We start from the raw sequence: 13612 nt of genomic DNA, 5'->3' as shown, positions 1-13612 counted from the left end.
AAAATTCGTATCTTGAATCCCTACACCTCAGTGTGATGATAAAAGGAGATGGGGATGTCTGAGTAGTAATTAGGATTAGATGAGGTCCTGAGAGTGAAACCCTCAGGAATGGGATTAGTGCCTTTATAAGAGTCATCAGAGCTTGGTTCCTCTCTCTGCTCTCTACCATGTGAGGATCCAACAAGAATTCAGCAGTCTGCAACCCAGAAGAGGGCTCTCATCGGAACCTGTTCATGCTGGAACCCTGATCTTAGATTTCCAGCCTCTAGAACTGTGAGAAATAAATATCTGTTGTTTATAAGTCACCCAGTTTATGGTACTTTGTTATAGCAGCCTGAGATGACTAAGACAAAGACACTGAGAAAAACAAAACGAAACCCCCCAAAACCAAGAAAGTATGGTCCATACACAGGAAAAAAGAAAGAGCTGATAGAAACTCCCCTGAGGAAGCACATTGGGCTTCTCAGGAAAAATCTTTAAATCAGTTATCATAAGTTATTCAAACAGTTATAGGAAATCATTTTATAAAGAAATAAAAGAATATTTCAGAATATCTTACCAAACAGAGAATAAAAATAAAGATAGAAGTTATAATAAAGAATCAAATAGAAATTTTCGAGTTGAACGGTACTATAACTGAAATGAAAAATACCCTAAAGGGGCTCAACAGGAGATCTGAGTTGACAGAAGAAAGAATCATCAAACCTGAAGATATGTCAACTACCTCATCTGACGAAGATTACTAAATTTGAGGAGCAGAAAGAAAAAAGAATGAAGAAAAAATAATAGCGCCTTGGGGACCTATGGGAGACCAGCAAGCATACCAACACATGCATAATGGAATCTCAGAAGAAGAAGAAGGGGTAAAAAGGATATTTGAAGAGTTAATGGCTGAAAGCTTCCCCAAATTGATGAAAAACATTAATCCATACATCATAGAACCTCAACAGACTCCAAGTAGGATAAACACGAAGATACCTACGTGGAGTATGTCCAAAGAGACACTAAGACAAGTAGTCAAACTGTCAAAAGCAAAAGATGAAAAACGGATCTTGAAAGCAGTGAGAAAAAAGAGGTTCACCATGGACAAGGGGTCCTGAGATTATTAGTTGACTTCTCAATAGAAATTACAAGGGGCCAAAAGGCAGTGAGATGACATATTTTATCTGCTAAAAGAAAAAGACTGCCAACCAAAAATTCAATGTCCAGCAAAAAACTATAGTTTAAAACTAAAGGAGAAATTAAAACATCCCAAGATAAACATAAACTGACAGAGTTCACCAGTAGAAGATCTGCCCTATGAGAAAAACTATAGGGAGTCCTTCAGACGGAAATAAATGGACACTAAACAGTAACTCAAATTCACACAAAGACACTAGTAAATTTGACTACATAGGTAAACATTAAAGACACTATAAACATTTTTGTCCTTGTAACTCTTGTTCCATCTGACTTAAAAGATAACTGTGTAAAGCAATAACTATAAAACTCTGTTGGTGGGCTTAAAATCTAGAAAGATGTCATTTGTATGACAATAATAATACAAAGGAAGAAGGAGAGAACAGAGCTAAAAAGGAACAAAGTTTTTTAATATTATTGAAATTAAGTTGGCACTTTAATACAAATTTGTTTAAGCTAAGGTGTTAATTATAATTCCCAGGGCAATTACTAAAAGAGTAACAGAAAGTAACAGAAGCAACAAGTTAATTAAAATGACATACTGTAAAAACTTATTTAACATGAAGGAATAAACTGAATAATAGAGGAACAAAAGATACAAGACATACGGAAAATAAATCGCAAAATGGCAGATGTAAATCCTACCTTAACAACAGACTCCACTTAAATGCATTAAATATAAATTAACACTCTACATAATTGGAAGAATGGATTAAAAAATGATTTAAAAAAGAAAACATGATCTAACTATTTGCTGTCTACAGGAGACACACTTTTTTTTGGTTTGTTTTGTTTTAAAAAAAAAAGGTTGAAAGTAAAAGGATGGAAAAAGATATTCCATGCAAAAAAGAATCAAAGTAGAACAGGGTACAAGAAATTTGAGTCTCCCTTTTTTCCTTGGTAAGTCTAGCTAAAGGACTGTGAATTCTGTTGATCTTTCCACAGAACCAACTTATGGTTTTCTTGATTTTCTCTATTTTTTAATTCTTTTTTTCATTTATTTTTGCTCTAATCTTTATTATTTCCTTCCTTAAGCTTGATGTGGGTTTAGTTTGCTCTTCTTTTTGTAGTTTTGTTTTCATTAAACTTTATTTTTTTAGAGAAGCTGTAGGTTCACAGCAAAATTGAGGGGAAGTTACAGGGATTTCCCACATGCTCCCCTGCCCCCACACATGCTCAGCCTCCCTCATTATCAGTATCTCTCACCTGAGTGGGACATTTGTTATAAATGATGAACCTACACTGACACATCATAATCACCCCAAGTCTATAGTTTACATTACCATTTACTCTTGGTATTGTATATTCTGTGGGTTTGGACAAAGATTTGTAGTTTCTTAAGGTGGAAGTTTTGATTATAAATTTGAGACTTTTCTCCTTTATTAATATGGGCATTTACAGCTTTAGGTAGCCCCTTAAGTACTGCTTCTACTGCATTCCTTAAGTTTTGTTATTTTTTTTTCATTCATCTCAAAGTATTTTCTAATGTCCCTTTTAACTTCTTTTTGATCCCTTGGTTATTCAGTAGAGTGTTGTCTAATTTCCACATATTTGTAAATTTCCTAAACGTCCTTCTATTATTGATTTCTAATTTCATTCCACTGTAAATAGAAGTGGTGAGAGTAGACATCTTTGTCTTATTCCTGGTATTGGAAGGAAGATTTCAGTCTTTCACCATTAACTATCATGTTAATTATTAACACAAATATATGGTCAACTGACTTCTGACAAAAATGTAAAGGCAAGTAAATGAAGAAAGAATACTCTCTTCAACAATTGGTACTGGAATAATTGGACATTCATAAGCAAAAAAGTGAACTTTAACATAAACCTCACACCTTATGTAAAAAGTAAGTCAAAGTGGATCATAGATCTAAATGTAAAATATACAACCATAAAACTGTTAGAAGAAAATAAAGGAATAGGGCTTCCCTGGTGGTGCTGTGGTTAAGAATCTGCCTGCCAATGCAGGGGACACGGGTTCAAGCCCTGGTCCGGGAAGATCCCACATGCTGCAGAGCAACTAAGCCCGTGTACCACAACTACTGAGCCCATGCTCTAGAGCCCGTGAGCCACAACTACCACGTGCTGCAACTACTGAAGCCTGCATGCCTAGAGCCCGTGCTCTGCAACAAGAGAAGCCACCACAATGAGAAGCCCGCGCACTGCAACGAAGAGTAGCCACTGCTCGCCGCAACTAGAGAAAGCCCATGTGCAGCAACGAAGACCCAATGCAGCCAAAAATTTAAAATAAAAATAAAAAATAAGGTTTAAAAAAAAGAGAAAGTAAAGGAATAAATCCTTTTTCATAATCTGGTATTAGACAGAGTTCTTAGACATAAAAAAAGCACAATCCATGAAAGAAAAAATGCGTAAACTGGACTGTATCAAAATTTAAAATATTTGCATTAATGCAAAAAAATTTGTACACTGAAAACTACAATATGTTGCTGAAAGAAATTAAAGATACAAATAAATGAAATAAATGCAAAGACATTCCATGTTCATGGATTGAAGACTTAATATTGTTAAGATGTCAGTACTGCCCAAAGTGATCTACAAATTCAAAGCAATCCTATCAAAATACCAATGACGTTTTTTGCAGAAATAGAAAAATCCAGGAATTCCCTGGTGGTCCAGTGGTTAAGACTTAGTGCTTTCACTGCCATGGGCCTGGGTTGGATCCTTGGTTGGGGAACTAAGATCCCACAAGCTGCCCGGCATGGCCGAAAAAAAAAAAGAAAAAAGAAAAAGAAAAATCCATCCTAAAATTCATATGGAATCTCAAGGGACCCAAAGAGTTAAAACAATCTTGAAAAAGAAGAGCAAAGTTGGAGGTCTTACACTTCCTGATTTCAAAGCTTACTACAAATCTACAGTAGTTAAAACAGTGTGGTACTGGCATAAAGACAGACATACATACCAATGGAATAGAATGGAGAGCCTAGAAATACACTCTTTGATTTATAGTCAAATGATTTTCAGAGAGTATGCTAGGACCATTCAATGGGGAAAGGCAGTCGTTTCAACAAGTAGTACTGGAAAAACTGGATATCAAACATGCAAAAATGAATTTGGACCCTTTATATCATGAACAAAGTTAACTCAAAATGGATCAAAGACCTAAACATAAGAGCTAAAACTATAAAACTCTCTGAAGATAATATAGGAAAAAAGGTTTATGACATTAGATTTGACAGTGATTTATTGGATATAACACCAGAAGCACAGGGAACAAAAAAAAAACTGACAAATTGGACTTCATCAAAAATAAAAACTTTTGTGCATCAAAGGACACTATCAACAGACTAAGAAGGCAACCCACAGAATCGGAGAAAATATTTGCAAATCATATATCTGATAAGGGAGTAATATCCAGAATATATAAAGAACTGCAACTCAACAACAAATAAACAACTCATCTAAAAAATGGGCAAAAGACACCCTTGTACATTGCTGGTATGAATTTAAAATGGTATAGCCTCTATAAACAGTATGGTGGTTCCTCAAAGGATTAAACATAGAATTACCATATGATCCAGCAATTTCACTTCTGTGTATATATTCAAAAGAATTGAAGGTAGGGACTGGAACAGATAGTTGTATATCCAGGTTCACAGCAACATTATTCACAATAGCCAAAAGGTAGAAGCAACACAAGGGTCTATTGACAGATGAATGGATAAACAAAATGTGGTAGATACATACAATGAAATAGTATTTAGCCTTACAAAGGAAGGAAATTCTGATACATGCTACAACATAGATGACCTTGAAGACATTATGCTAAGTGAAATAAGCCAGACACAAAAAGACACTGTTATGATTCCACTTACATGAGGTACCTAGAGGATTCAAATTCATAGAGACAGAAAGCAGAATGGGGGTTGGCAGGAGATGAGGGAAAGGGAGAATGGGGAGTTAGTGTTTAATGGGTAAAAAGTTTCCATTTGGGAAGATGAAAAAGTTCTGGAGATGGATGGTTACAATTGTTGCAGAACAATGTGAATATACTTAATACACTTAAAAAATAGTTAAAATGGTCAGTTTTATGTTAGGTATATTTTACCACAATAAAAGAAAGTTTGCTCTGCAAAAGACACTGTTAAGAGAATGAAAAGGCAAGCTACACACTGGGATAAAATATTTGCAAATCATATATCCAACAGAGAATTGTGTTTAGAATACATAAACAACTCTCAAGAGTCATCAGGAAAAAATTAACAACTCAGTTAAAAAACAGCAAAAGATTTGAACTGACACTTTAGCAACAGGATATAAGGATGGCAAATAAGCATATGAAAAGATGTTCAACATCATTAGCCATTAAGGAAATGCAAATTAAAACTACAATGAGATAAGACTTCACAGCTATTAGAATAACTAAAATAAATACCAACAATACCAAATGCTGACAAAGATGTAGAGCAACTGGAACTCTCATACATTGCTGGTGAAAATGCAAAATGGTTCAGCCACTCTGGAAAATGGTTTGGCAGTTTCTTATAAAGTTAAACAAACACTTACCATATGACCCAGTAATCCCACTCCTAGATATTTACCTTAGAGAAATAAAAATTTTATGTTCACACAAAAGCCTGTACAAGAGTATTCATATCAGTATTATTCATAATCACCACAACCTGGAAACAGCCCAAATGCACTTGAATGGGTGAATGGATAGACAAACTCTGGAACATTCATACAATGGAATGCTACTCGGCAAAATGAATGATACACACAACAACTTGGATGAATCTCAAAGGCACTATGCTGAGTGAAAGAAGTCACTCTCAAAAGATTATATATTGTATGATTCCATTCATATGACGTTCTCTAAAAGACAAAATCACAGTGATGGAGAATAGATCAGTGATTGCGAGGGATTATGGGTGGAGTTGGGAGTGACTATCAATGGATACTATGAGGAAGTTTGAGGGCCATAGAGCTGTTCTCTATCCTGATTGTGGTGGTGGTTACATGAATCTATGTGATTTACACGATTTACAATTCACAGAATTGTACACATAGCCCCCCCCCCCCAAATAAACAGGCAATTTTATTTTAAGTTCATTTCAAAAGTAAAATATTAGCTATTATATCATCATCAATAGTTATACGTTACTGATTAATAAAAGTATTCAGAATTAGTTACAAAATAGGATCTAAAATTCATTAAGGTCATTTTATGTCTGGTATAATAACTTAAAGGTATAGAGAAAAATATCAACAACACTAAATGTAAAAGCTTTATTACAACTTCTACTAACTCCTCTCTTTAATATTCTGTATCAGGATAATATGCTCCCTGTGGATCATGTCCTATAAACATTGTCATATACTGAATATGGAATTAAATAAGAACTCAACTTAGAAGTCTGGGACCCTAGGTTACATTCCTAAATCTAACACTGTAAGAAAACTCTCGACTTGCCTTTTGTGCCTAATTTTATCTTCCTCTTCATTGAGGTCATGTACTTGTCTGCACTTGTCTTTTTGTGGTATGCTGTGAAGGTGTAAAGCAAGGAGTTTCAAAGATAGGAAACAGAACAGATTCATATACCACCCACCCACCCCAAATACCAGGTACTGCTTTAAGTGATTCACATGTATTACCTCTCTTAATTCTCCTAACAACCCTAAAACATAGCTACTATTAATATTCTCATTAATATTCTCATGAAGAAAATGAAGCATAGAGCAGTAACTTGCCAACATCTTATAGCTAGTAAGCGGGGGGAGCCAGGATGTTCCCAGCAGTCTGCCTCCAGAGCCCATGTTCTTAATCAGTATGCTATAAATGTCTCTCCACCAAAGGCTGTTTGTTCATTCTTTCTTTCCTTCCTTCACCACTGCTCTTCCATGTCTATGGTCTCTCTGTCTCTAACAAATCATTCATTCATTCTGTTGGCTTTACCTATGGTCTAAGCATAGATGAGCCCCAATTCTATGGATCTAGTTGTGCCCTCTCCCCTGAGCTTCACTGCTGCATTTCCAACAGCCTCGTCGATATCTGCATTTGATGATCCTGCGGTCTCACAAATTTAACATGTTTAAAATCAAACTCATCATCTTTCCTCAAAATTTCCCCATAAAGGCTTCCTTAATTTTGCCGACTGTTAAATTACACAGCGTTGAAGCACCTGGGCTATCTTTGACACATTTCTCTCCACTGACCTTCATTCTCAGTCAACAAGTTTTACCAATTCTTCTTTTGTAATGTCTCTTATAATCACACCTACTTCTCTTTCCAATTCCATTGCCATCATCCTAGTCAGCTCTTCCTGCTGAAATGACTGTAATGCCTCCTAAATTGTTCTGCTTCCAGTTCTCCCTTTCGTGCATCCTACTTACTGGCCACTAGATTAATCACTTTCAAATACTGCTTTTATCATGTTACCCCTGGCTCAAAGACCTTTAACCATATCCAAAATGACTAACTGAATAACGAACTCTGTATAGGTCTATACTACCTGCCAAATAAAGTTCAAAAATTTTAGCTTCCTTTCTAACCTTGTCTCTCATGACAACTCCAAACATGCCATAGTGCTTGCGACAACTGCTGCTAGTGAAATGCCTTTCCCTCTCCTGAAGACTTGGTGGTATTATAAGAACATTTAAATTTTACCTCCTCTGAGAGGCCATGTTCAGTAATGCCAGTCAATGCACAGTGGCCTTTCCCTCCTCTGAACTCCTACAGCCCTTAACAACTGTATCTAGCATTGTTACTAAATGTTATGTTTCTCTCTCCAACCAGCAATTGGCACAAAGTCAGGAACCATTTCTTAAACTTCTGCATACCTTCCACGGTGCCTAGCAAAACTTACCTGTTAAACCCATTCTTTCTGGTTAAGACACACACCATTTATCTATATATTCTGTGCTAGTTTATAGTTCTACCTAAAGACCCTTCACAATCTAGCCTCACCTACCTTTCCAGCGTCATCTCCTGTCAGTCTTCACTGTGTCCTATACTTCCTGCCACACTGAACTTTTCACTGTTCCCTAGACACACCAGGTTCTTTCACAATCCTATTCCTACTCACCCACTATCTGTAATGCCCTCTCCCCACTATTTACCTGACAAGTGCCTGTTGATCAGTCAAGACTTGGTACAAATGTCAACTCCTGACTCCCCCAGTTAGACTTAGATGTTCTATCCCTGTGTCCCCTCAGCATTTTATTCACGTCTCTACAATAGCAATTTTCATGTTGTACTGCAACTAACTAGGTACATATTTGTCTTTCTCAAGGGACTATACATTCCTCAAGAGTAGCAATAGTTCATCTTTCCCCTACTCCCTTCACTAACTCTTCATAGTTAATGCCCTGATGTTAAATCTTCCTGTCAGTGAAAGAACATATCAAGTCAGTGGCGATCACATACCTTGGTAATAAAGAGCCTTGAGGAAGGAGTGACGATCAGCTCCCTGAAATAAAGAATTTTCTATTTCCATTTCTCGCCGGGTCAGCTGTTTGCTCTTTGCAAATCTCTGTGGCAGGCAAAGGATGCGCTGACGCTCTGAGATTCTTTCCTCAATATCTTGAAGACGGTTCTGTATCGCTTCAGGGGTTGCCCTAAGTCTCGCCCTCTGAAATAAGAGAAATGAGATGGCATATATCACAGAGGACACACCCTAAAAGTGACAATCTGATGCCTTAAACAAGAAAGAAAATGATCAGGGCCCAGAAATGGTCATTTACAGACATGTTAGCTAAGAAGTCAAGGAGCAGGAATACCCTGCGCTCCAGTGGTTGGGACTCTGCACTTTCACTGCCGAGGGCACGGGTTCAACATCTGGTCAGGGAAATGAGATCTCACAAGCCACATGGCACAGCCAAAAATAAATAAATAAAATTAAAAAAAATAAATAAAATCCCATTTGTTTAGGGGGAAAAAAGTCAAGAAGCAGGGGCTTCCCTGGTGGCGCAGTGATTGAGAGTCCACCTGCCGTGCAGGGGACACAGGTTTGTGCCCTGGTCTGGGAAGATCCCACATGCCACGGAGCGGCTGGGCCCATGAGCCATGGCCGCTGAGCCTGCACGTCTGGAGCCTGTGCTCCGCAACGGGAGAGGTCACAACAGTGAGAGGCCCGCGTACTGCAAAAAAAAAAAAAAAAAAAAAGTCAAGGAGCAGCTTCTCTTTTACCAAGGTCCCTATCCTAAAAACCAAAGAAGATTCAGACACAAAGCTCAGTGTTGTGAGAACTAAAAATGAAAAGGTTCTCAGTACCAAAATGAAAAGATCTTACTTTTTGTTCTCCAGAAAAAATTTGCCCCACTCACCTTTTCACCTGAAACATGGCTCTTCCAAATCAAGATTTCTGTCTCACTAAGCCCTAGTTCCCTGAGAGAAGCAGTCTCCTGGTCCTTCTCATGCAGTGTCTGGAACTGGGACAAAGTCATAGTCCCAGCTGCTTCCTTCCCAAAGGGCTTGTACATAGTACCAGGAGCAAAGCTCTCTTTCTTAGATACACATCTGCAAAACAAGCAGGAAGAGAGTAAGGACATCTTCAGGTTACCACAATTCACAGAAATGGGGCTCGCCATTAAGAGGCACAATGAAACTCAGTGGCAATTTCTCTCTCACATACTATTTCTAGGCTGAAGCACCACTGTAATGATATGGAACTCCACCAATAATCCAGGACTAATGACTGAATCAAATATTTATTTATTGGGTACCTACTACGCATCAGAGACTGTGCCAGGTACTGAGGATTAAACAGTAAAAAAGATAAAAACAGTTTCTGCTTTTGTGGAAGAACTGTAGAAGAGAGGCAAGTAAACAGGCAATGATAATACTGGATTATAAGTGCTATGTATGTTAAAGGAAGATACAGGAAAGGTACTTAGCCCAGACGGAGTGGGATATGGGAGGTTTCCTAGAGGAAGAGACACAGAAGTAAAACCCTGCCTAATAAGTAGAAGTTTGCCAAGGAAAGCGGGCTGGGAGAGGAGTGTTACATCCAGACTTCAAGAGGCGTCTGTCACCTGGAGGTGAGGGTCTATGATCGTCTGTTTGCAAAACCAATACCTACTCCTCAATGGAGACACTGGTATCAAGTTGATGCTGAAGGAGGCTTTTCAGCTGCCTCTCTCCTTCTGTTTCCAGCTCCTCCAGGACATGCTCATCACTCTTCACACAGCTATTTACCCTGGAATAGATACAAGAATATATGTGGAAAGTAGAAGAGACAGTTAATCTCAAAATATATTCTTTATCTATATTATCTACCATTAGTGATCCCATTTGTTCAAAGACACTTCTCTATTTGTTGTCCTTTATCATTCATTCCACAAACATTAACTAAATACCTGTTTACACACAATGAATGCACTGTGCTAGGTACTGATGGAGTCAAAGATATTCAAGACAGAGTCTTTATCATCAAAAAACTTGCAATTTATTTAGGGGAAGGTAACAGATACGTATGTGTTGAGTGCATGTGCGGGGCAGAGGGGAAGGGGGGGAGGGAGGGGGAGAGAGAGAGAGAGAGAGAGGGAGGGAGGGAGGGAGAGAGAGGGAGAGGGAAAAGGACAGGGAGAGAGAGAGGGACAGAGGGAGAGAGAGAGGAAGAAAGATTTTATATCTTTTATATCTTCTTTATGAAGCATATGCCAAATCAGTAGTTCACAGAAGAAAGATAATTGGGAGGCAAGGTAGTAAATGAAGACTTGGGAAAGGTAATTCTTACACTGGCATTTGAAGCATTGAGTATGATGAAGGAAAGAACAGGGAGAACGAGTATGAAGAGACAGAAATACGTTCTGGGGGATAATAAGAAGTTCAATTTAGCTGGCATTCATGTATGGGAGCCTTGGGAGATCATGTCGGAAGGGTAATTAGACTCAGACTGTGAATGGCCTTAAATACACCAACTAAGAGGTCTGGACCTTAATGTACACGTAGTAGAAAGCAATTTATTAGGTAGTTAAGTGACATGGTACAAGCGATGGTTTAGGAAAATGAATGTGGTTATAATAAGCCTATGGAATAGTATGGAATAGTAAGAAAGAAACCAGAAGAACTAGTTAGGAAACTATAATTTATCAAGCATAAGGTGATGGAAGTACAAACTGGAGTGGTAATAGAAACTGAAAGGAAGGGTTAGATGAGAAAGGCCTTTTGAAGGTTGGGGTAAGGGAGAAGTGAAAGATAACCCTGAATTTCAAGCTGTGTAACTGAGAGATGGGACCAATGAACTAAAGAGGAAGTTCCAGATGGACTAAATGGTTTGGGAAAGGGAAGTCATTATTGTGTTAGCCGTGTTGAGTCAACTACCTATTACAATTGAAATACCAACATGAAGTATCAGGAATGCTCCAAAGACATATGGAGTCTGAGGTGACAATGTGATACTGGCTAAAAGGAAAGTGATAGCAGAACTGTTGCATAGATAAGAGTCTGAGGCTGCATATGGAAATCTTTAGTCATCTGTGTTGTCAGGATCTGGAGCTGTGAGAGAGGAGAAGATTACCAAAGAAGGGAGTATAGAAACAAAGATCAAGGGGGTCATAACATTTTACAGCTTAAGCACTACTGTGTAGAAATCTAGGTAATGCTAATATGAGCTAACTAACCCTAAATAATTAAAAACTCTGAGTGTAAAGAAATAGCAGGACCATTTAAGTGTGCAACAAATGATTATAAAAGACAAAAACAAAGTGAGTTAATTCCATGAGGAAAATAAATATTAAATACCTTTCTTAAAAAATAGCCCTTTACTACTGGGGTTATGATGAGACGTAAAAGATGTATCTCCCATAATTATAAGCAAGATTCCCATGCTTTAGACAGACTTATACCAACTTTGGGAAATTCTAAAGTATCCATAGGCCCAGGGTTTTCAAAAATTCATTTTCAGTATCTTAATCGTTACTTATTGTTTAGAATTCTGAAAGTTCCTGCTAAGTTTAAAGTGGCTTTGAAATGAATAAACCATAGCTAAATACATCAGTACACATGAATTTCAAAAAGAAATGTGGAGTGAAAAAAAGCAAGTCACAGAAAAAATTCATGTAATATGTGTCTGCGTAGAGTTGAAAATTGGATAACACTAGCAACACTTTGTTTAGATATAAATTCGTATGTGATAAAACTATTTAAAAAGAAAAAAGCAAGGGAATGATTAACGCAAAATGCTGGCTAGTGATCCCCTCAGGGAGGGAAGAGAAGCACTCAGGGAAGGGCACACAAGGGACTTCTGATACTGGTAATGTTCTATGAATACTGTATCGATGATACTGCTGTTATCAAATGATACAGCATCCATGCTACTGATACTGGTAATGTTCTGTTTCTAAAGCTTGTAGTGAGTACGAGTCTATTATTATTCCTTAACCTGTATATATACATTATTTTGCATGTATGAAAGATATCATAAACATTTTTTAAAAGTCATTTTGAGACAAGGAAAATCAGAAACTTTTTTGAAAAAGAGGCAGAAACTTGACAGTGCAGGAGAGCATTATACCAGTAAGAATTTAAATGCACCGCTCTATTCCAGAGTGATTATTCTACTTGCAGAATGAATACAAAACTAATTTAATGAGGATCCTTTAAAAAGGCTTTGTGTACTGTCAATAATTGTAAGCTCAGGCTTTCAACAAAGACCAGCCACGTTAAAGCTGCCATTTCCTGCAGAACCAGTAGGGGGAACCGCTCGCAGCGGTGCCTTTCTTTTCTTACAGTACGTGGAACCGGTTTGGCACCCTGCTTCTAAATTTGTAACAACAAAGTATCACTTGCTTACTTTAAGACCTGAAAATACTACATGGTCTCTGAGCCCGAGAAAGTCCTCTTTAACACACAAACACTGCGAATAAACGCGCCCACCCTGGGCCCCTTTCTGAGAATGGGGTGGAGGTAGGGCGGGACAGGGAGGAGCTGGCCCGCGTTTCTCCGGCGCAGGCCGGTTTCATCAAGCGGCCAAGACCCTTTTACCTGGGTAGGTCCGTCTGAAATAGGAAGGAGTCACGGCATCCGTCCCGGGGCCGGCGCCGTTGCCTAGGTGCCTGTGCCGGGAGGACATGCCTACGGGGACCGGCAGCAGCGGCGGCCCTTCCTGAACTTCGCCCTACAGGCCTGTCCAGCCCGTCTCCCCTTTTCCCTCCTCCTTTGTCTTCCCGCTCACACGAAACCGCGTCCCCAGAACGTGACATAACCCCAAACCCAAAGTAACAAAAGCCACTTGAAGAGTTAAAAGATAGAACAGACCTCCCTTCGCCGTCTGCTCTCAGACAAGCCCTTACCTCTTCATGTTTCCACAGGCCCCTAGCTCTAACTTGGGTAAATAGGCCGCGGACTTCGAGTCCCAGAACTCTGCGCGGCCGACTCTAAGGGGATTGTGGTGGAGCGCAGGGCTCTGGGAATTGTAGTCTCGCATAGCTAGGAACCCAGAGTACGTACTGAGCAACCGGTATATTGTGA

General features: G+C 38.5%; 1 protein-coding gene across 3 annotated transcripts in view; it reads right to left on the bottom strand.

Moving 5' to 3' along the window:
- RBM41 (RNA binding motif protein 41) overlaps positions 1-13369 on the bottom strand; it is a 68658-nt gene extending 55289 nt beyond the window's left edge. The window contains exons 1-5 of one of the 3 annotated variants that reach the window (XM_067723683.1): positions 13127-13369; positions 10221-10337; positions 9466-9658; positions 8567-8771; positions 6614-6685 (exon numbers count right to left, since the gene is read on the bottom strand). In XM_067723683.1, the coding sequence (XP_067579784.1) occupies positions 6614-6685; positions 8567-8771; positions 9466-9658; positions 10221-10337; positions 13127-13344 (805 nt within the window). In that variant the 5' untranslated portion in view covers positions 13345-13369. The remainder of the gene's footprint in view (positions 1-6613; positions 6686-8566; positions 8772-9465; positions 9659-10220; positions 10338-13126) is intronic. The other 2 variants (XM_067723684.1, XM_067723685.1) reach the window with 2 other exon arrangements.
- Positions 13370-13612: the final 243 nt, after the last annotated feature.

The sequence above is a fragment of the Pseudorca crassidens genome, chromosome X (assembly GCF_039906515.1).
Source record: "Pseudorca crassidens isolate mPseCra1 chromosome X, mPseCra1.hap1, whole genome shotgun sequence".
In the NCBI taxonomy this organism is placed as follows: Eukaryota; Metazoa; Chordata; class Mammalia; order Artiodactyla; family Delphinidae; genus Pseudorca; species Pseudorca crassidens.
This window is presented reverse-complemented; position numbering and strand designations above follow the sequence as displayed.